Raw genomic sequence first — 22,879 nt, 5'->3', positions numbered from 1 at the left:
TGCTTATTACTGTTTTTGTTCACAGGTTGGCCGCCTTTTGCAACAGTTAGCAATGACTGGCACTGAAGAAGGAGATCCCCGGACCAAAAATAGCCTTGGAAAATTTGACAAAGTAGGAATGAATGTTGTGTTATGTGCAGTACTGTTTGTAGACTGTTAGGTGTCCAGATGTGCTAGCCACACCTGTAATCTCAGTTGATTCAGGAGGATTGCCATAAGTTAGCTTAGATAGCAGTGTAAGCCCTCATATCACGAACAAACACCCTCACTTAGTGCACAGCTTTAATCCCTGCACTCAGGAAGCAGGGGCAGCTGATTATTGTGATTCTCACACCAGCCTGGTCCACACAGAAGTTCCAGGCCATCCAGGGCTATTTAGGAAGGTCCTGTGTTGAGAATAAACAGTATAAAAATTCAATTTATAAAAATTCTGGCAAAGTATTAGTGAACTTAAATATCCTCTAAGTCTTGTCTTTATGTAATATGAAAGTTAAATAATTCAGTCATTAATTTGTTTTTGAATTAGTTAATATTGAGTCAGCAGCAGTTAAATTTAGGAAGATTTCTCTAATGAATAAACTTTTTTATAATTATTGAAGTGGTGTCATTGTAATAAGAATCAAGACCAATTATATTATTTTTAAAAGTTTTGTTTTTTTTAACTAATTTGTTACTAATTTAACAATCATCAGTAACTAAGTACTTTTAAGACTTCTTCATTTGTGGCATTGTTAATTGAGTAAAATAAGTATTTCATTAGATTTTGAGTAGATTATCATTCAACTTGATTTAAAACTCAACTGTTGGAGCTGGAGAGATGGCTCAGAAGTTTAAGGGTGCTTGCTTCTTAGCACCTACCTTGTGTCACTCACAACTACCTCCCAGCTCCCAGGGGACCCTGCATCCTCATCGTACATTTGCAGTCACCAGCACAAATGCTAATATATGCTTACTACACATGTGCATAAATAAAAATTAAAATAAATCTTAAAAACAAATGAATAAAAAACATAAAAACTCAAATACTATGTGTGCTGAGTATAGAAGTACATACTGCAATCCTAGTGTCTGAGGGGTGAAGGCAGGAAAATTATTCTGGTTTGAGGACAGCCTGGACACTATGGTGAGTACCAGGCCAACCAAAGCCATAGACTAGGATTTTTTTCCTCAAAAAGGAGCAAGGATAACAACAAAATGTCCAATAGACAGCCACATGGTGGTGGACACCTGTAATCCCAGAACTCAGGAAGGAGAGAGAGCAGTCAGATCTCTAGTTCAAGACGAGTATAGAGTGAGTTCCAGGGCTACACAAAGAAACCCTGCCTGGAAAAACAAAACAAAATACCACTTCCTCCAACCACCCCCCCCCCAAAAAAAAAAAAACCAAAAAACAAAAAACAAGAAAAAATAGGGCCAGCAAACTGGCTTAGTGTGTAAAGCATTTGACACCAAGCCTGGTGGCCTGAACTTGATCCTACAGGAGGAGAGAACTGAGTCCCTCAGGTTGTCTTCTGATCTCCATGCATGCATCATGAAGATACTCACATCTCTCCACACACAAATAAATACATGAAAACATTTAAAGGAAAATAAAAACTTGTTCTGTGCCATTTCCCCATATTCTCATCTCTCACCTTCATTTCCTCTCCAAAAAGGTCTCAGTGAGTCAGTCTTCTAGGGGTCTGTGTGTATCAGCAAACTCTTCATAGGTCTCCCACTCCACACCCCTGCCTGCCTATCTTTTCAGAATTGTAGGTTGGGGATCACATATACTTTGTTTTTCTTGGGCTAATTCTGCATCACTACACAAATAATTGCAGTTTTTAAAATGTTTTCCTGAAGTTAAATTTTTTCATGCTTGTCCACCTTGGTTAGACGAGATTTTCACATTGATCTCTTCTGTTTTAACAGAGCTGTGTCGCTGCTTTCCTTGATGTTGTAATTGGGGGCCGTGCAGTGGAGACTCCTCCACTGTCCTCCGTTAATCTCCTGGAAGGCTTGAGCAGAACTGTGGTTTATATAAGTTACAGTCAGCTTATTACTCTGGTAATGGCATCATTCTTTAACTGTTCAGTTTTTTGAAATTCTTTTAGTCATGCATTGGCAGGTCATAGATGAATACATCCTGTAAGAAGTATGTATTATTTTTGTAATGTTTCCTTTTACCAGGTGAATTTTATGAAGAGTGTGATGTCTGGAGATCAACTGAAAGAAGATAGAATGGCTCTTGACAATTTGTTGGCAAACCTGCCCCAGGCTAAGCCAGGGAAGAGTAGCAGTCTAGACATGACTCCATACAGTACTCCTCAAATGTCTCCAGCAACCACTCCAGCCAATAAAAAGAATCGATTGCCTATAGGTAATGAGAACTTTTCATATTAGAGCTTTTCTTTAAATTTACTATTTCTTTAAAGTGAGGGGTGTGGTTAATAGGTATTTACCTAGTTTACATGATGCCCTGGGCTCAGCCTCCAGCATTGATTAGACTGAGTGTGATGGCACCTTAATACAAGCATAGGAGGTGGAGTCTGAGGCATTAGAAGAAGCTTAAGGACACCTTTGGGTACACCTTGGCTAGCTCAGGTTCTATTAAATCCTGCTTTAAATAAATAAACGAATGAATGAATATATATATATATATATATGTGTGTGTGTGTGTGTGTGTGTGTGTGTGTGTGTGTGTGTGTGTGTGCGCATATATATTTAAGTAGGCTTTACTCACTTAGTCTGTGTTATCTGTCTACAAGCACGTAGCCTGTAGTGGACACTAAGTAAGCCTTTTATAGATGTTCCATTTAGTCCACACAAATATCCAGGCATGGTATGGCCACTGTGTTGCACTTGGAACACTCTATCAGATGCCATAAATAAACATATGCCCTGATAGTGTCAGGTTAGTCACTCATAGGCATTCAGGGAGAACGAAAGACCAGCGCTCTCCCTACTAAGTGTCCATGGAGAGAAGCACGTGGGTCACAGGATCATAAATTAGCCAAGTGTAGGAGGAGTGGGACTTACTCTCTCTCCTGAGGAATGGGTGGGACGTAGACCAAAGAAGCAAAGGAGAACATTAAGCATAGGGAGCAAGAGTATTCCAGCGTCTCCATCCTGATGAGCTGCACAGCAGACATATTCAATTTATGTAAGCTTTGTGTGTCTTCCTTTTGGGGGTCAGGGATGTCTAAGATTAGACCTAGGGTTGTACATGCCAGGCAAGTACTAAGCGCAACCGTACACATATCTTTTTGGGCTTTGTTCTTTTTTTTTTTTTTTTTTTTTTTTTTTTTTTTTTGTTTTTGTTTTTGTTTTTTTTGAGACAGGGTTTCTCTGTAGCTTTGAATCCTGTCCTGGAACTTCCTCTGTAGACCAAGCTGGCCTCAGACTCACAGAGATCCTCCTGTCTCTGCCTCCTAAGTGCTGGGATTAAAGGTGTGCAACTTTACACATTTTAAAGAAGTGGATTTTAACTTCTGTTAACTGATTTTTTTTTTTTTAAATGAACATAGTTTCTAAAATCAATGTTTTCTCATCTGACATAATATGGATTTATATCAACAGGACTGTGGTATTATTAAGTCTTTGGACTTCTTAACTATCTCAAAATATCAGATTTATGATGAAAAATGGGAAAAAGGGCGAGATGGCTCAGTAGTTAAGAGCACTTGTTCTTCCAAAGGACCTGGGTTTGATTCCTAGCATCCATGTGGTGGATCATCCATAACTATAGTTCCATGGGTTCTTGTGCTACTTTCTGACCTCCATGGGCACCAGTTATGCTCACGGCTTACATATATTCATACTCATATACATAGAAATAATGTGGTGGTAGTGGTGCACACCGTTGATCTCAGTACTTCTAGGGCAGCCAGTGCTGCATAGTGAGACCCTGCCTGAAAAATAAAATAAGTCTTACTTAGTCATGTTGGTGGTTCATACCTGAAATACCAAGACCTCAGAGGATCACTTCATGCCTAAGGCTAGTCTAGTTCACAAGAGAAGTTCCAGGCCAGCAATGGTTGGCTGCAAGGTTGGGAACATATCTCATACAGACAGACAAACATCTTATTTGGAATAAAGGAACTTAAGCTGAGAATGAGATCCATTTAAGAAGATAGAGTTCATTCCTATGTAGCTAAATGAATACCCAGCTCACTGATAACAGAATAGACTTTTAAAAATAAATTTCTATCCAGTTAGTGATAGTGCATGCCTGTAATACCAGCAATCAGGAAGCAGAGGCAGGCAGACCTCTCAATTAGAAGTCAGCCTGGTCTACAGAGCAAGTTCCAAGACAGCCAGGGCTACACAGAGAAACTGTCTCGAAAAAACAAAAAATAAATTTCTGACCCAGGCATGGTGGCACACACACACACACCTTTGCTCCCAGCATTCAGGAGGCAGAGGAAGCTGGAGCTGCACAGTAACCCCCCATATCAAAAAACAAAAAACCCCCTGATTTTCTTTTGATTAAAAAAATATTTTTTATGTTTAGCAATTTCATTATTTATACTTTAATGACCTGAAAAAAAAAAAAAAACATTTTTGGTAGAGGACACCCCCAATATTCACTGTTGTACATTAGTTTTTTTCCTTTTCTGGTTCTTGAAAATGTTATTAGAGATAGGTTTAATGGGGAGAAGATTTTGAATGTTTGCCCAGCATTTTTGTATGGTTATGTGAACTTGTTGCATTTAATTTCATGTTTTAAACAATGTTTCCAATGTTCAGAGGGTTGATTGTCTCTCTATTTAATGTTTTTGCAACCCAGGACAACAGTTAGCAGCCATCACTGCCTGGGATTCCTCAGCCACCAATCTTACTGCTCATATCCCTCTAGTAACCCCGTTTGGTGGGTAATAGGCCATTCTCCTTTTCTTCCATAATTATACTTTAGAAATAATCACAGGTGTGCTCTGTGTGCATGCTGCTTTTGCTTTTTATAAGTTGCTACATGAAATTTGATCACTTGGCATTTTTATGAGTTACAATTTTCAAGTTTGCTTGAGGTTAATGCTGTGTTCACAGTTAAGTAGAAGATGTGGGGGAGGGTAGAAAGGTGTGGTGGGTCTGTCTTAGGTTTTGGTAGTTGGGGTGAGGTGACTTCAGAATGTAAGTGATGATGAGTGTATCTGTAGCTTTGTGAAATGAGGATTGTCTCTGTCCCTGCCTCTGTCTGTCTTCACTGTACTGTACCATCAGAGCGTTTCCACTTTGTACAGGGTACTGATTGCTCTGTGAGAGAAAGGTTAAACTTCTCACAAAAGACTAGGTCACTTTGTCACAAAAACTGAATGTTTCATTGTTCAAAATTTCTTAAAAGGGTGAAGCCTGGGATAGGATAGCTCAGTGGTCGAGTGCTTGTCTAGCATGGACAGGCCCTGAGTGCATTGACTAGCATCATTCATAGATAGATAGATAGATAGATAGATGGGTGGGTGGGTGGGTGGGTGGGTGGGTGGGTGGGTGGGTGGGTGGATGGATGGATGGATGGATGGATAGATAGATAGATAGATAGATAGATAGATAGATAGATATTTAAATATATAACAAAATAGTTGAAAAAGTAAGTACTACTTGTAAGGCTGGGAAGATGGCATCAGAGAACTTGATGCCAAACCTGACAATGTGAGTTTGATGTCTGGGATTCACATGGTGGAAGAAGAGAACTGACTCCCAGAAGCTATCCTTTGCCTCTGCAGGAGTGCTGTGGTATATCCCACACTAAAGAAATGGAAAAGGGACAAAAGAAAGAGGAAAAGATATTACTGGTAGGAAAAAAAAAAAAAAAAAAAACCAAAAAATAATGAATTGAATTAAAAGGAAACATTTTTTGGAGATTGAGTCAGGTGGACCTCCTGAGTTTGAGGCCCGCATTGTCTCCTTGTCTACAGAGTGAGTTCCAGGACAGCCAGGGCTACACAGAGTTGTTCACGCGTGTCTCTCTCTCTCTCTCTCTCTCTCTCTCTCTGTGTGTGTGTGTGTGTGTGTCTGTGTGTACAGGTGCTCCAGCATATATAGGTGGAGGTCAGAGGTCAACTTTGGGGAGTCATCAGGCTTGGCAGCAAAGTGCTTTTACTGCTGATACACCTGTCAGTCTGAATCTTCTATAGACTATTTCAGTAAAGCAAAAAGGACCTCACTTCTCACTTTAACATAAAGCAGTATCCTCTGTGTCTCTGGAAAGGGTTGATGTATTTCAGAAGAAAGAAATGTGCTTTCAGAAACTGACCCTGGGTTTGTCAGTGATTGTATAATTCCTTTTCTGGGAGTCATCTCAGCATCCAGAAGATTTCTACCTTCTGAAATAGTGGTGATGGTGGGTTCCAGGCTTCTCTGAGCTACTTAGGACAGCTTTATCTTACAGAGATAAGACCAAACATGTTACTTAATTGTGTACTAGGTTTTCACCTGGCATTTTTAAGCACTTAAACATTTATTAGTATGTGAGACTGCTGACAGTTAAACATTTTGTAAGAAAAATAGTTCAAGTGTCTTAAAAACATGAGAAACACGATATTCCTTTTTTGTACCTGAAATCCTGATTGGCTAGTATGTATTTCCTGCACCACAGCTGTGATCAGGTGTAGCCTTTCTGCTCAGTGGAGATGGAACACTATTTCTGATGATGTTTAAAACTTTTTTTGTATTATGTGTATGAGTGTTTTGCCTGCATGCATGTTTGTGCACCAAGTGTATGCTTGGTGACTGTGGGGGCCAGAAGAGGGTGTGAGATTCCTTGGGACTGGAGTTACAGACCATTGTAAGAAAGTATGTGGTTGTTGGGAATTGGATCCAGGTCCTCTGTAAGAGCAGTAACCTCTCCAGCCCTTTAATGGTCAGTTTTGAAGGAGAATCTGTGTTAGTCATCAGGGAGTGACTAGCAGGACCTAGTGTTTGTTTTTTTTTTTTTTTTTTTATTTTTCCTGACTGTGTTTACACCATCATCTTTTATGCATGCATGAATGTTCAACATTAAGAAAAAATACATTTTTGTATTCTTGTGCCATTTTCTTCATTTTGACTTTTTCTCTTAAATATTTGTTAGCAACTCGAAGCAGAAGCCGAAGTAATATGTTAATGGACCTACATATGGACCATGAAGGATCATCTCAAGAAACCATTCAGGAGGTCCAACCAGAAGAGGTTCTGGTCATTTCCTTAGGGACAGGTCCCCAACTTACTCCAGGAATGATGTCAGAAAATGAGGTATGAATGTATTACTACTTTTTGTTTTGTTTTTCAATACCGGGTTTCTCAGAGATTTACCTTCTTTTGCCTCTGCCTTCTGAGTGCACTGGGAGTAAAGGCCAGTGGCACCACTGCCTAGCGCTTTGTTTCATTTTGTGTTTTGATACTGAGTCTCATGTAGCCATTGCTGGCTTGAGCTCTGGTCTTCTGCCTCTAACTCTCAAGTGCTGGGGTTTAGGTATATGCCATTGCACACAGCATAGAGGTTTATAATGTATAAAATAATGGAAAATATATAAAATAATATAAAAAATACTAGTGGTTTATAAATAACAAAAGTTTATTTTATTGTTATGGAGGCTGAAAAGTCCAAGACCCAGGTGTGTATGATGTCTTCTTAGGGCCTTTCCTTTTTTTTAAATTATGTATACAGTGTCCTGTCAGCATGTCTGCCTGCATGCCAGAAGAGGGCATCAAATCTCATTACAGATGGTTTTGAGCCCCCATGTGATTGCTGGGAATTGAACTCAGGACCTCTGGAAGGACAGCCAGTTCTCTTAACCTCTAAGCCACCTCTCCAGCCCTCTTCTTAGGCTCTGCTATAGTCCCCTCTTCCTGTGCCTTGTGGAAAAAGGAGCATGTGTTGATTTTAAAAGAACACTACCCCATCTATGAGGTTTTGCCCTTGCAAACCAGTCACCCCATCTAAATCACCAAATGACTCTTTGGAAACTTCAAACATTCAGATTATATCAATTCTTCTTTTCTTTCTTTCCCTCTCTCTTTCCTTTTTTAAAAAAAAACCTCTCCTTCCCTTCCTCCTTCCCTTTCCTTCCTCTCTGAGACTAAAATTCGATATACGTATCTCTAGTATCTGACTTTGAACTTGTGATCCTTCTGTCTACCTGAGTGCTAAGGATTTACATGCCTGATCATTGGTGCTGGGGATTAAACCCAGGACTTTATATGCTTGGCAACCACTCTACCACTGGTTTGTATCTCCATTTACAAGTGCTAAGCTCCTGTGGACAGTTATGGAGGAGAGCCATCATGACACTGAAGTTGGGGAGCATGCCAAAAACAAAAGGAGTTGTTCTAGTAGCAATAGAAGACAGGAAGGAAAGCCATGGCATTGTGGTATAGAAGTTTGGTAAGACTTCTCTAGTGATTTGTAGGAAATGTTTTGTTCATTTTCATCTGGTGGTAGAGCAATAGTATTTCTGTTTAGAGTTCAAAATTCTTAGTACATACATCCTATTGTGTGATTAGGGGGAAAATTGAAGTAATAAATAAAAGATTAGGAAAATAAAAATTTTTTAAAGATTATTTTATGTGTATGAGTGTTTTGCCTGCATACATGTATGTACCACATGCATACCTGGTGACCAGGAGGCCCATTAGATCCCCTGACCCTGGAATTATAGGTGGTTGTGAGCTGTCATGTAGGTGTTAGAACTCAAACTCAGGTCCTCTGAAGAGCAACAAGTACTCTTAAATGCTGAGCAATCTCTAGCTCAAAGTTAAAAAAAAAAAATTAAATGAGATTAGGGACTACAGTGTCATAGTGTTTAAGAGCACATCCTATTTTTTTTCTTATTAATTTATTATTTTACATTCTAATTCCAGTTTCCCCTCTCTCCTTACCTCTTGCTTCCCCCCACTAGCTCCTCCCATCTGCTCCTCAGAGAGGGTAAGGACTCCCCTAGGAAGTCTACTAAGTCTGTCCCATCATCTCATTGAGGCAGGACCAAGACACCTCTCCACCCCCACACCCCTGTGTCTGGGCTGGGCGAGGTGTCTCCATATGGAATGGGCTCCACTAAGTCAGTTTGTAGAGCACATCCTAGTCTTATAGAGGACTAAGCACAAACATTGGGTCACAACTGTATATAACTGTAGCTCCAGGAGATCTGATGCCTTCTTCTAGACTTTGCAGGCACCTCCCCTCACACACGTACTCTCCTTCCAACATATACACATGATTTAATTTTTTAAAAACTTCAATGAAGGGGCTGGAGAGAGGGCTCAGAGATTAAGAGCACTGACTGTTCTTCCAGAGGTCCTGAGTTCAGTTCCTAGCAACTACATGGTGGCTCACAACCATCTGTCATGAGATCTGGTGCCTTCTTCTGGTGTGTAGGCAAATATGCAGATAGAACACTGCATATGCAATAAAAATAAGTAAATAAATAAATAAAAAGAAGTCAGGAAAAAAATCTTCAATGAAAAATAAAAGAGTGTCTGGGCATAGTGCCACACACCTATAATTCGAGTACTTGGGAGGGAGAGGCAGGAAGAGTGCATGCTTAGGGTCAGCCTGTTCTGCATAGGTTTTCCAAGGTAGTCTGGGCAATGAGAGAGACCCTGTCTCAAAAATCAAATTAAAAAAAAAGGGGGGGATGAATGTTAGAGAAAAAAAAATCAGTTTTAAGAATTTGTTGAAAGATTATAAAGTTAAAGGCAAATGTGAAGAAGAAATCTTAACTCTGATTATAGGGAGCGTCTTGCAGACTCTGTGTGTGTGCTGTATGTAAATGCTTCACACATTTTGGTTCTTGGGGATTGATCTCAGATCATCTAGCTTAGAAGCAATTGTCTTTCCTACCTGTTGATCTTACTGGCTTAGAAACAACAACTTATATTCAATAAATGATGACTTAATTTTCAAGAAAATTCATTGTTAGCTTGGAAAGTCAAAGCTCATAAATTCAGATGTAGTGGCTTACACCTGTAATTCCAGTGCTCAGGTCATAGAGGCAGGGGCTCACGGATTCAGGGCTAGTCTGGGACACTGAAACACAACAAAATCTGCCAGCTCCTTGGTGAACTCTAAGCTGAAGTGGACAGAAGAGAACATTGAAGCCTTGTGATGCCTGCGCTTCTCTACTGACTCCCTGTTTGACTGTCAGTTGCTGACCCTGGTAGAAGGATGAGAAGATATAGCTTGAGTTGGCTTCAAACTTTAAGCTTTAAACTTCAAGCTTTAAGACTTTGTTCTGAGTTCATGTGAAAGCTTGATAGGCCTTACAAATGGGCTTTTAGTTGAAAATAATTAATAATGCTCTCTGAGGAGCAGATGGGAAATGGGAGGGGGAGGGGAAGTGGTATTGGAATGTAAAAACTAAATAAAACAGTAAAATAAGTGAAAATAAAGATTAAAAATAGGAATGTGAATATGCATTCTTGGTTTATTGTTAGTAGTCTTTCGGTTGTGATATGCCAGAAATTTTATTCTATTTCTATTGTTTATTTTTTTTCAGGTCCTAAACATGCAGCTCTCAGATGGAGGACAAGGAGATGTCCCTGTTGATGAAAACAAACTCCACGGTAAACCTGACAAAACCTTGCGCTTTTCCCTCTGCAGTGATAATCTGGAAGGCATATCTGAAGGTGAAGGGCTACTGCATTTAGGAGTGTGTGATCCCAGTTGTTCTGTGTTCTTTAAAGGAGCCTTATAAAGTATACCTAAGCTACCCATGCCTCTCACTAAGGAGGAGAATGCTGATTTCTCTAATTAGTCTTGAAATGGCTGGAAGATTGTTTTCTGAGTAAAATTTAGATTGCAAGAGGCTGTTGGTCCTACAAAATGAGACTGTGCCTTCATTCAGTGTTAACGTGATTCTTAGCCTTGATCTCTGTCAAAGCTTATAGAGCTCCTTTAGAAGGATATAGTTAGTGCATGTGCAAATGGGGAGGGCGGACTTACTACTTCTAGCACCTCAGGATGTTGTGCATACTTCTTACTATTCTGTGTTCCTTTATATATACACTCACACATGCCTTTATGAATCAGGACACCATGGAATGAAAAAAGCAGTTGAGGGCAGGAGTATAGCTTAGTTGCTAGAACATTTGCCTGGTATTCCTAGATTTAATCTTCAGGAGTAGGAGAAAAATAAAAAAGGCAACTCTAAGACAGATTGTGAAGTAAGAGTTTGTCATTTCATATATTAGGGTGTTTTGTTTGTGAAAAATAGTTCAGTTTACTAACATTTAAGAGAAGTTATAAATGAGTAACTTATGTTCACTCTAGAAAATGTGGAAAAGAAATAAACCCACCTGTAATTTCACTATTAACAGTTGATATTGGATTATTTATAGCAAAATTAAGCTCATGATGTTTTGTAACCTTTTTACTTTTATGTGCCAATAACATTCCCTTTGTAATTTGTGTTTGTATTCAGGCATCTGTACTGGCCTGTCCTTGGGGTTTTGACAGGATGCAACCTCAGCTGTGGCCACTAAGAGCACTACCTGTGCATATTCACTATATTCCCTTCTAACAGAGCCCTGCCACCTCCCATCCTCCTCTTCCTCCTGTCTGTCCCTCCCCCTCCTCTCGTTTTCCCCTCCATCTTTCTGTGTCCCCCACCTCTACCCCTCTTTCAGCTCAGTTGCTGCTCCTGTCCCTGGAGGCTGGTCTCCCCCTCCCCTTTCTACTTTTTATGATACGTTTCCCTAGTAAGCCCTCCCCGTGTCTTTCTCTCACATGTTACTTTTCTTAAATTACAATAAATTGTGTTCTTATTAGCTATCTTGATTTTATTTTCATGTTGTTTTTTCATCTTTCTTTTTGAGACAAGGTGTCACTATGTATCCTTGGCTGGCCCAGAATTCACTATGTAGAACAGTCTGGCCTTGAACTTACAGAGGTGCTCCTACTTCTGTCTCCCAAGTACTCCCAAGGGATTAAAGACATGGTCACCACACCTGGCAATAACATGCTTTTAAAGGGATTTTTAGTATCTAAAATGCTTATCAATTTATTTTAGCATTCTTTTGTATGTAGAAAGGGAGAATGCTTCTACTTTTTACTTTGTTTACTTACTTTTCCACTTTTATTTATTACCAATATTCCTCGATTTCTCCTAGTCAAGAGTTCTTTGAGACAATTCCACTAGCCTTAGCCAATCAGAAAATAGAATTGTTTGATTTGCCCATGTTATGAATGGCCCTACAGGTGACATAGGTTTTAAACTGGCCATTAAACCTGCCTGTGACCTTGTCAGCCTTGTTTGCATTCATCTAGATGAATGAGTGGTCCTTGGCACTAGTGATGTTGCTGTTTGTGGAGCATGCAGGTCCACAAACTTGCTGATGTTGTTCTGCATGTCCAGGTGTCACCTGCTCCCTCCACGTCCTGTGCAGAAGTCAATTACTTCCACTTTTTAAATGTTACAGTAGTTCTATAACAAGTATCCTTAGCTTATTTTTTTATTAATTTTTTAAAAGATAAATTTCTAAAGCAGAGCTGTTGGCTCAAAGGCATCTATATTTTTAAGGAAATAAATCATATATCATAAACATGTTAAGTCAGGCATGATGGCACACATCTGTAATCTCAGGGCTCAGAAGGCTGAGGCAGAAGACTTGAGTGTGTGAGATGAGTCTGGGATATGTAGTGAGACCTTGTTTCAAAACAGAACAAAACAATAACCAGGATTTAGGTCTTTCCGTGGCATGAAATGTGACGTGGAAACTTGTAAATGTCTGAAAAAGATTGCTAACAGGACAAATGTTTCTCTAGGTCCTTCTAATCGCTCCAATTCGGTGTCCTCTCTCGACCTGGAAGGAGAGTCTGTGTCTGAGCTTGGGGCAGGACCTTCTGGGAGTAATGGAGTTGAAGCACTCCAGCTGCTAGAACATGAACAAGGTAAAGTAGTGGTTAACTAATGACCATTAAAGTTGTATTTATTCATAGCTCCTTCAGTTTTTAAAAATGTGCTTAGTTGGGAAGTGAATGATTTAGGTTTAGTTACAGCAGTATAATTTACTTTAAATTCTGTAATATTTACTGTCCTTAATTCTAATATTTATGGTGTACAATGGTAACTACTCAAGGCTCAAGGAATTTAGTTTAAGGAAATAACAGTATACAAATGGCTAAGAGCCCCCAACCCCAGTGATGGACTTTGATCCTTGGAATCCATTTAGTAGGAGAGAATCAACTCCTGTAAGTCGTCCTCTGCATTCCACATGTGCACCATGACACCAGTGCATGTACACACACGGGCAGTCACACAGATACACACACAGAGAAACAAAGGAAGCTGGGAAGAAAGCTCAGTGAGAAGCCCACCACACAAACATGAGGGCCCAAGTTTGGATACCCAGCATCTACATATAACCTTAGCTTGGGGATGGAGTGGGAGGAATGGAAGGATGGAGAGGTGAGGAGGCAGAGGCAGGCAGATCCCTGGAGCTCTCTGACCTCTTGATTACATACACATGAAAGCTGTGTATAAAATCTTATAAACAAAAACTTCTAGTTAGGGCACATATTCTCAACTGAGTTTGAGGTAGTGATTCTTCAACTTTAGTTGAATTACTTAGGGAATTTTCCAAGCCATCCTAGATATTTATTTTTGAAAAGAAAAACAGTGTTGTCATTGGAGTGTATGGTTTATATAGAAATATTGCCATAGTTGATTTGTTTTCAGTGTATCAATTGATATTAAATGTATTGCACATAACAGAGAAACCTAAAATTAGCCAATTTTTGAGGTTGAATGAAAAATCAAATTTTACCAGGAGGTGGTGGTACACACCTTTAATCCTAGCATTCAGGAGGCAGGCAGATCTCTGAGTTCGAAACCAGCCTGGTCTACAGACCGAGTTCCAGGACAGCCAGGGCTGTTAACACAGAGAAAATCAAAACAAAAAAGAAAAAAAAAAAAAAAAAAAAAAAACACATCTTTTACAGGCCTTCTGAGTGATTCCATTGTATGAGTTGACAGTTTTCACATGTGAAATTCTAACTTAGGGAGTGAATCAAGGGTTGGAGAGATGGTTCAGCCATTTGTTGTATGACAAATTTCCTGGGTAAACACTACACAAGTCTACTCACTCCAGATGGGGAGCCCATGACCAAAGTCCAAACTTGGTTAACCATGACTTTCATTAGGGTTACTTACAGGAGTAGAAATTACTCAGAGACCTAAGCATGAGTGATAGTTCAGAAAAGCTGGGAACCAGGAGCACACTGCACAGCCTTCAGACAGCTCAACAGGTTGGAGTGCATCCCATCTAAGTGACTCAGTTGGTCTAAACCTCTTCCAGGCAGCTCAGCTGGTTTCTGCTTCTTCCTGACATCTGGTCTGGTCTCACATTCTTCTTGGCAGTTTGTCTTTTCTTGATTCTTTGTCTGAGAGGGACCGCCAGCTTTTATTGTTACTCTGGCAGGAGGGGGCCTAGTGACTCTGGACAGTTTCAGGGATTTTCTGAAGCTCTTCTGAGTTGTTTACATCCTGCTTAAAGAGCGTTCCTTCAGGACGGAATGTCTCAATTTTAGAGAACTCTGTTAAATAACACTGCTAAGAGGACTTACTGTTCTTGCACAGTGCCCTGCTTCCATTCCCTGCACCCACATGATAGCCTATGTGGGCTCTGCAAACACCAGGCATGTTTGTGGTGCACATACATATATGTACAGGCAAAACATTCATATACATAAAATAATAAATTTTAAAAGAGAGTGAATTTAGATATGGATATGGTGGTGCATGTCTTTAACCCTAGCACTCAGGAGGGAGAGGACTTCAAGCTAGCTTGGTCTACACAGAGACCCTACCTTAACAAAAAGGAAGAAAGTGAATTGAACTAGATGTGGTGACCTACGCCTGTTATCCCATCATTCAGAGAAGGTGAGGTGGAAGCCGGGCATTGGTGGCACATGCATTAATCCCAGCACTCAGGAGGTAGAGACAGGTGGATCTCTGTGAGTTTGAGGCCAGCCTGGTCTACAGAGCGAGTTCGAGCACAGGCTCCAAAGCAATAGAGAGAAACCCTGTCTCAAAAAAACAAAACAAAAAAGAGAGAGAGAGAAAGGGTGAGGTGGGAGGAACATAATTTCATGCCATTTTGAGGTTTTGTTTTAAAACAAAACAAAAAACATCACCAAAAACCAAATCAATTTTACAGAAAGAGAATCGACTGGTCAGATGGCTTATGAGTAAGAGTGCTTACTATGCAAGACTTGATAATCTGGTCTGAGTCTCCAGCACTCATGTAAAAGCTAGGCACAGCCATGTGTGCCTGTAACCTCAGCAGTGGGCCACAGAGACAGCACAGTCCTTGGAGCTTGCTTAGCTGGACGGTGAGCTTTCAATTCATTGGAAGGTGAAAGCAATAGCAAGCACACTTGGCTTCTGTGTGTGCATCACATACACAAAACATGTAGAAAAGTTGTCTAGGAAAGAATGAAAACTCTAGAAGATACACTTGAGCTATTGCCAAGTAAAATAGTTTGCATATGGGCTTACCACTTAGTTATTAACACACTAATTGGATCCAGTAAGCTACTCTGAAACATTTACCTTTGCTCTGCTACCACCTGGGTTAGTTTCTTTAATTTAGACTGGGCTCCTTTATCTCCTGTCAGCAGTGGTTAGGTGGGGATCTCTGCTAATCTTAACTGTGTTGAACTGATCAGTGGGGAGCAGGCTGGAATGTGTGCTTATTAATGATAAAATAAATAACTTGAAGTTTAAAGATATAATTCTGTCAGGTCAACCAAAAAGTATAATTTTTAAAGTACTTAAATTTGTTTTTGATAGCTACAACACAAGACAATCTTGATGACAAGCTGAGGAAGTTTGAGATCCGTGACATGATGGGACTGACAGATGATAGGGACATATCCGAGACAGTGAGTGAGACCTGGAGCACTGATGTCCTGGGAAGTGATTTTGACCCTAACGTTGATGAAGACCGTTTGCAAGAAATTGCAGGTAACTGGTGTTTAAGGCTTCTAGGAATGAATAGCTGTTTAGTTGTTATATCCATTTGTTCTTCATGGAAGGGTTAGGGTTAGGGCTCTGAGCACTGCCTGGGGAGCTGGTCTCTGTATGGAACAAGGCATTTCAGTTCCCAACCTAAATAGTCATGCATTACCTACCATCTGTGTTAATGTCTGCCATGCTGGTAAAGTGGCTGAGCTGGTAAAGGCCCTTGCTGCTAAGTCTATGTGCTGACCTAGGATCTATACAGGGAAGGAAAGAACTGTTTCCCAGAATTTGTGCTCTGACCTCCATGTGTGCCATGTTGTTTTTTTTTTTTAAACACAGTTTTAATACACACTTTTTAAAAACTACAAAAGAAAGTAAGGTTAATCCCAATTCTTGGGAGGCAGAGGGTCTGAGTTTGAGGCTGGCTCAATCTACAGAGAGTTCCAGAGCAACCAGGGCTACACAGAGAAACTGTCTTAAAAGAAGGAACGACCACGTGTCAAATATTATCTTTGGAGCACAGTATATGTTCTTAGTTTGTGATTAACCTATTGTCTTTTTGAGGATAAAAACCTTATCTTAAAATGAAGGTTTTTATAGACAGACTATAGTCATAAAATATGGACTAATAGAACACTGAAGTTCTCTAAAAGGAGAGTTAGAGGTGTAGCTATCAGTGGAATACTGGCCTATCATGTGTGTTGGTCTAGGGACCATCATCAAGCACCACAAAACCATAGAAAAAAGTGAAATTAACTCATTTCTGGAAGGAATTATTCTGCCCCAAAGGGCAACTAACCTGTTTTTCCTTTCTTGTTTGTTTTTTTGAGACAGGGTTTCTCTGTGTAGCTTTGTAGACCAAGCTGGCCTCAAACTTACAGAGATCCGCCTGCCTCTGCCTCCCGAGTGCTAGGGCTAAAGCCATGGGCCACTACTGCCTGGCTCAGTTTTTCCTTTTTTCAAATGTCAGTTTATTACGTTAGATTCAAAACCTACCCTTTTTAGAAAGCCGTTTTGTGACTTTTGAAAGATTCATATAGCCTTTTAATTATTACTTTCATTTTCTTTTTTAAATCATAGAAAAATCAACCAAAAACAAAACAAAAACACAGAGAATGGTAGGAACTCACTGTACCTGGCCTTGAGTTTCAGCAATTAGACACACATGGCCAGTTTTCTTTTCCTGTTCTTCCCCTGCGTCCCCCCCCCCAAAAAAAAAAAAAACAAAAAAACAAAAAAACAAAACAAAACATGCTTAGGCAAGTTCCAGACATTCTCTTTTCTATTTCATATTATGAGTGTCCGCATGTATGTATGTGTACCTGATATCTGCAGAGGCCAAAAGTGGGCATTGGATCCCCTGGAATTGGAGTTAGAGACATTTGTGAGCCTATATCTGTAAAAGTTTGCTTTTACTTTTTAACTGTTCCCAAAACTTTCTCATGACCCAAAATAAAATGTCTCTTTTTTTATATAAATGATTTTATTTCTGTTTTCTGTACATTGGTGTTTTGCTTGCATGCATGTCTGTGTGAGGGTATCAGGTCCCCTGGAACTGACAGTGGTGAGCTGCCCTGTGGATGCTAGAGTTGAACCGGGTCCTATGTACAAGTAACCAGTGTTCTTAACCACTGATCCATCTCTCCAGCTCCAGAATTATTCTTTTATTAGATTGAATCCAGTGTAGTATAGAATTCCCATCTTTTTTTTTTCTTAAAGGTTTATTTATTTATTGTGTATACAGTATCTGCCTCCATGTGTGCCAGAAGAGGGCACCAGATCTCATTACGGGTGGTTGTGAGCCACCATGTGGTTCCTGGGAATTGAACTCAGGATTTCTAGAAGAGCAGCCAGTGCTCTTAACCTTTGAGCCATCTCTCCAGCCCCTAGAATTCCCATCTTGTGTGTATCTGCACCACATGTGTGCGATAGCTGCGGAGGCCAGAAGAGAGTTACAGACTGTGAGCTGCCAGGTAGATGCTAGGAACTGAATGTAACTCTTGGAAAAGTAGCCAGCATTTTAACTGCTGAGCTATCTCTCCTTATCTTGAGTGTATTAAACACAGACATAACTATAATGCTTCATTCCTTCTACTTTTGTTTTCTAGTAGTGTATAGAGATTTCTCAACTGGTTTTGCACTACTTTGTTCCAGATGCCAATGTAGTATTGTTCTTGGCTACAAGCAGTTGACTGAGTGCTATGAAGGAACTGGGTAGTATCTTGCAAATGTATTTTATTGCTCTGAGTTTATTGCTGATATGCCAGAAGAAAAATATTTGGCTAATATAACTTTCTGTGGCTAAATTCTCTGGAGTTTTTGTAGTCATCGTGAGACTATACATTTTATAAAGGTAAAACAGATATTAAGGACAGAGATAAGATTTGCTTTAAAAACCATGATGAAAACAAATTGCCATGAATCTAAAGATATGTTTTCCCTGTGGAGGGTCACAGGTATGTGTGAGGAAGTTAATAAAAAGGAGGTTGTGGGTCTGGTGGGATGGCTCAACAATTAAGAACACCACATTTACTGTTCTTGCTGAGGAGAGGACCCGGGGTCAGTTCCCAGCACCCACATGGTGACTCACTGCTCTATGTAACTCCAGTTCCAGGCATTTGATGTCTCTTCTGATCTGCTCCAGTTTGCACATGCATGTGGTGTATTTAACTCAGGTACACATATGCATATAAAGTAAGTATCCTTCTAAAAATGAATGAAAGAAAAGGAGGTTGTGTTCAACTGGGAACTTTGTGGTTTTAGTATCATGTTTAAATTAAATAATTTCTTCCTTGGCCACTTTTGTTGGCAAAGATTTTGCTTACCAGTGCTGCTCTCCCCCTTATAACATTTTCTCCTACTGTTGTGCAGGTGCAGCAGCAGAGAATGTGTTAGGTAGTTTGCTGTGCCTCCCAGGCTCAGGGTCGGTTCTCCTTGACCCTTGCACTGGCTCTACCATATCAGAGACCACAAGTGAAGCTTGGAGCGTAGAGGTATTGCCAAGTGACTCAGGTTAGTATGTTGTTACTGTTTGCTTTTTCCTTTGCATATTTTAGTGTGTACGATGTCTTAATTTCTATATTAGATGTATTTTACCAAATGATATACTTTTTTTTTTTTTTCTTGTTTTTTTGGGACAGGGTCTGGGTCTAGGCTGACTTTGAATTCAAAAACTTCTGCTTCAGTATTTAAGTACTAGAATTTCAGGCATTTACCACAGCACCTGGTGACTCAAGAGTGTGTGTGTGTGTGTGTGTGTGTGTGTGTGTGTGTGTGTGTGTGTGTGTGTGAGACAAATATCAGAAAATCATATTGTTAAATTTTAAGTAGAACATTTTCATCAAGGAAAAGAGGAAAAGTTTATTGTTGGTTAGCATTGATTCACATAGTAAGTGCTACCAAGTATGGTGGCGCATGCCTTTAATCCTCAAGTTTGGGAGGCAGAAGCAGGCAGCTTGTGAGTTCAAGGTCAGCTTGGTCTATAGAGTTTCTGTTCAGCCAGGGCTACACAGAGAAACTCTGTCTTGAAAAACAAAATGACAAAAATAATAATAATAAATAAATAATAACAAAGCAAGTGCTTCCTGAGTCTGTTAAATTATATTTGAAGAATTGTTTGAAACATATCAGAATTTTGTGTTTATGTATTCAATGTCTTCCCTCCAGTTCATTCCAGGAAGAGAGTAACAACCCAATTTAGACTCTACACATTTGAGTTCCTAGTCAACATCCTTACATTTATCCCTGGGTGGCCAGTGAGATAGCTTAATGAATAATGGTGCTTGCATCCAAGCCTGATGACCAGAGTTCAATGTTTAGAATAGAGAGCTGGTTTCTACAAGAGAAGCACATGCATGCACTTTTAAGGGATGTCTAAATGCTTGTTTGCTTATTTAGTAATCTTTTTCAAATAAAGACAGTTTTTAAAATTACATGTTCACATGGTTGTCTGTCTGTATATGGGTATGTGCACATGTAAATGCACATGCCCACAGGCTGTAGAAAAGGATATTGGGGACTCTGAGCAGAGGAAGTCGAGGTTAGCGAGGACTGGGACACAGACACTTTGCTGTGCTCAAATCTAAGTCAAGGGTTAAAACATGCAGAGCAATAAAAACTTTAACTTGGAGAAGTAGAACCACACTCCAAGGAAGCATCATCATCATCGGCGGCGGCTGTTGCCGCCGCCGCCACCATCACCACCACCCCCACCAAATACCTGCAAATGGACAGCAGCCCAGCAGCCCAGCAGCCCAGCTGCCAGAATGATGGTTTAACTGTAATCTGAAGAACTTTAGGAAACCAGGACAGAAGACCTTCACCCAATAAAGTCATCTCTTTGTGGGCAATCTTCCCCCTGACATTACTGAGGAGGAAATGAAGAAGCTTTTTGAGAAATATGGGAAAGCAGGAGGAGTTTTCATTTGTAAGGATAAAGGCTTTGGCTTCATTCGCTTGGAAACACAAACCCTGGCGGAAATTGCCAAAGTGGAATTGGATAATATGCCACTCTGTGGAAAACAGCTGCGTGTGCACTTTGCCTGTCATAGTTCATCCATTACAGTTCGAAACCTTCCTCAGTATGTGTCCAGCAAACTGCTGGAAGAAGCCTTTCTGTGTTTGGGCAGGTGGAGAGGGCTGTGGTCATTGTGGACGACCAAGGAAGGCCCTCAGGAAAAGGCATTGTTGAGTTCTCAGGGAAGCCAGCTGCTTGAAAAGCTCTGGACAGATGGAGTGAAGGCTTCTTCTTGCTAACCACATTTCCTCGGCCTGTGACTGTGGAGCCTATGGACCAGTTACATGATAAAGAGGGACTTCTAGATAAGCCGATTATAAAAACCCAACAATTTCACAAGGAACAAGAACAGCCACCCACATCTGCACAGCCTGGGTCCTTTGAGTATGAGTATACTATGCGCTGGAAGGCACTCATTGAGATGGAGAAGCAACAGCAGGAGGCTCGTGAGAAGATGGAGATGGAGGCAGAATGCCATGAGCACCAGGTTATGCTAATAAGGCATGGAGGAACTGCATAACCAAGAGGTTCAGAAATGAAAGCAGCTAGAGTTCAGGCAGGAAGAGACGCATAAGGGCCGTGAGAAAGAAACAGGCGACATGAAGAAAAAATGATGCAGTGACAGCAAGAAGGATTCAAGGGAACCTTCTCTGATGTGAGAGAACAAGAGATATGAATGGGCCAAATGGCTATGGGAGGTGCTATGGGCATAAACAATAGAGGTGCCATGCCCCCTGTTCCTGTGCCAACTTGTACCCCAGCTCCTCCAGGACCTGCCACTATGATGCCAGATGGAACCACCAACAACTGAACATTTTGGCCTAGCTGCTACAATGGAAGGAATTGGAGCAATTGGTGGAACTCCTTCTGCATTCAACCTTCTAGCTCCTAGAGCTGAATTTGCTTCAAATAAATGCCACCAATACTAAATAAAGTTGCATTGTCTAGTTTGCCCAATACCCTTAAAAGAAAGGCCTTTTTTTGGACTAGCCAGAGTTCTGCCTGGAAAAGTGTTAGGGTTCTTCCTAATAGGTTTTCCCTGCCTGTACTACCTAGGGAGTATGCTTGGGGGCAGAGGGCAAGGGAGGGGGTGGTATTTAACAAATAAAGTCTGTGGTATATTGGCTTATCAAATCTATCTGGTGCATTCCTGAAGTGTGTTGATTGTTGAGTGCCTGGTGAACCATAACAAAATGAACTCAGAGCTCCACTAATCTTGGTCAGTCCTTCCTTCCTTCCTCCCTGCCTTCCTCCCTGCCTTCCTCCCTGCCTGCCTGCCTTCCTTCCTTCCTTCCTTCCTTCCTTCCTTCCTTCCTTCCTTTCTTCCTTCCTTCCTTCTTTCCTTCCTTCCTTCATCATGTTTTGAGTACTTTTTCATCTTGATTCCCCTCAATTCCAGAGACTCTGCTGTATATACCAAAAAACTTAAACATCCTACTATGACCTAGCCCCAATTTCCTCCATTCATTCCCAGGTGAAAATTCAGGCAAATGTCCACAGAGGTTACAGCATACATAAGATTCTATTATATATCATATATAACCCTTTCATGTCCCAAGGAAGGCCTGTTTTTCTAGAGGTTTTCATTTTAGTATATCTTTAAAAAAAAAAAAAAAAACAGTCTTGGGTTAACTTGCCTCCATCTTTTTCTTGAGTAAGGACTACTCAAGAATGAATGGCCTTTTGTGTCTATGATACTGCTGTCCACAGCTTTTCTTGATGGGCCTAGTACAATCTTGGGAACAGGGTTGCTGTGTGTTTAAGGTCTGACAGTAGGTCTTAGCCTTGCCTATCTTAGGTAGTTATATTGTGCATTTTTTATTGTTGTACTATGTTTGATTTGTTCCTGATACCTTCAATTTGAATTTTTTCTGAGAAATGGAGCAGTAATACAGTATCACCTTATTAAAATACATTGAAGCCTTAAAAAAAAAAAAAGAAAAGGATATTGGGTGTGAATTATAGGCTGGTTATCTTAGCTCTTAGTCTAAAATCCATGTATGAGCGAGTACATATCATGTTCCTCTTTTTGTGATTGGATTACCTCATTCAGGATGGTTTCTTCAAGTTCCATCCACTTGCCTGCGAATTTCAAGATTCCATTATTTTTTTTCTGCAGAGTAGCATTCCATTGTGTAGATGTGCCACATCTTTTTTATCCATTCTTCAGTTGAGGGCTATCTAGGTTGCCTCCAGGTTTTTGCTATTACAAATAGTGCTGCTATGAACATAGTTGAGCACATGTCTTTGTTGCATGGATGTGGATCATTTGCCTAAGAGGGGGATTGCCAGGTCCTGTGGTAAACTAATTCCCATTTTCCTGAGGAATTGCCATACTGATCTCCAAAATGGCTGTACGAGTTTGCACTCCCACCAGCAGTGGAGAAGTGTTCCCCTTTCTCCACATCCTCTCCAGCATAAGTTGTCATTGGTGTTTTAATTTTAGCCA

General features: G+C 40.3%; 1 protein-coding gene and 1 pseudogene across 7 annotated transcripts in view; both read left to right on the top strand.

Moving 5' to 3' along the window:
- The window catches only part of Gapvd1 (GTPase activating protein and VPS9 domains 1), a 73,947-nt gene that overhangs the window by 22,670 nt on the left and 28,398 nt on the right, over positions 1–22,879 (top strand). For 2 of the 7 annotated variants that reach the window (XM_051185264.1, XM_051185261.1), the window contains exons 4-12: positions 26–112; positions 1,912–2,046; positions 2,170–2,359; positions 4,769–4,849; positions 7,046–7,206; positions 10,449–10,578; positions 12,716–12,841; positions 15,744–15,917; positions 18,786–18,926. In XM_051185264.1, the coding sequence (XP_051041221.1) occupies positions 26–112; positions 1,912–2,046; positions 2,170–2,359; positions 4,769–4,849; positions 7,046–7,206; positions 10,449–10,578; positions 12,716–12,841; positions 15,744–15,917; positions 18,786–18,926 (1,225 nt within the window). The remainder of the gene's footprint in view (positions 1–25; positions 113–1,911; positions 2,047–2,169; positions 2,360–4,768; positions 4,850–7,045; positions 7,207–10,448; positions 10,579–12,715; positions 12,842–15,743; positions 15,918–18,785; positions 18,927–22,879) is intronic. The other 5 variants (XM_051185269.1, XM_051185267.1, XM_051185268.1 and 2 more) reach the window with 3 other exon arrangements.
- LOC127222807 (non-POU domain-containing octamer-binding protein-like) lies at positions 20,015–21,359 on the top strand (annotated as a pseudogene).

The sequence above is a fragment of the Phodopus roborovskii genome, unplaced genomic scaffold (genome assembly GCF_943737965.1).
Source record: "Phodopus roborovskii unplaced genomic scaffold, PHOROB, whole genome shotgun sequence".
In the NCBI taxonomy this organism is placed as follows: Eukaryota; Metazoa; Chordata; class Mammalia; order Rodentia; family Cricetidae; genus Phodopus; species Phodopus roborovskii.
The sequence above is the reverse complement of the archived record's forward strand: the minus strand, read 5'-3'. Positions and strand labels throughout refer to the sequence as shown.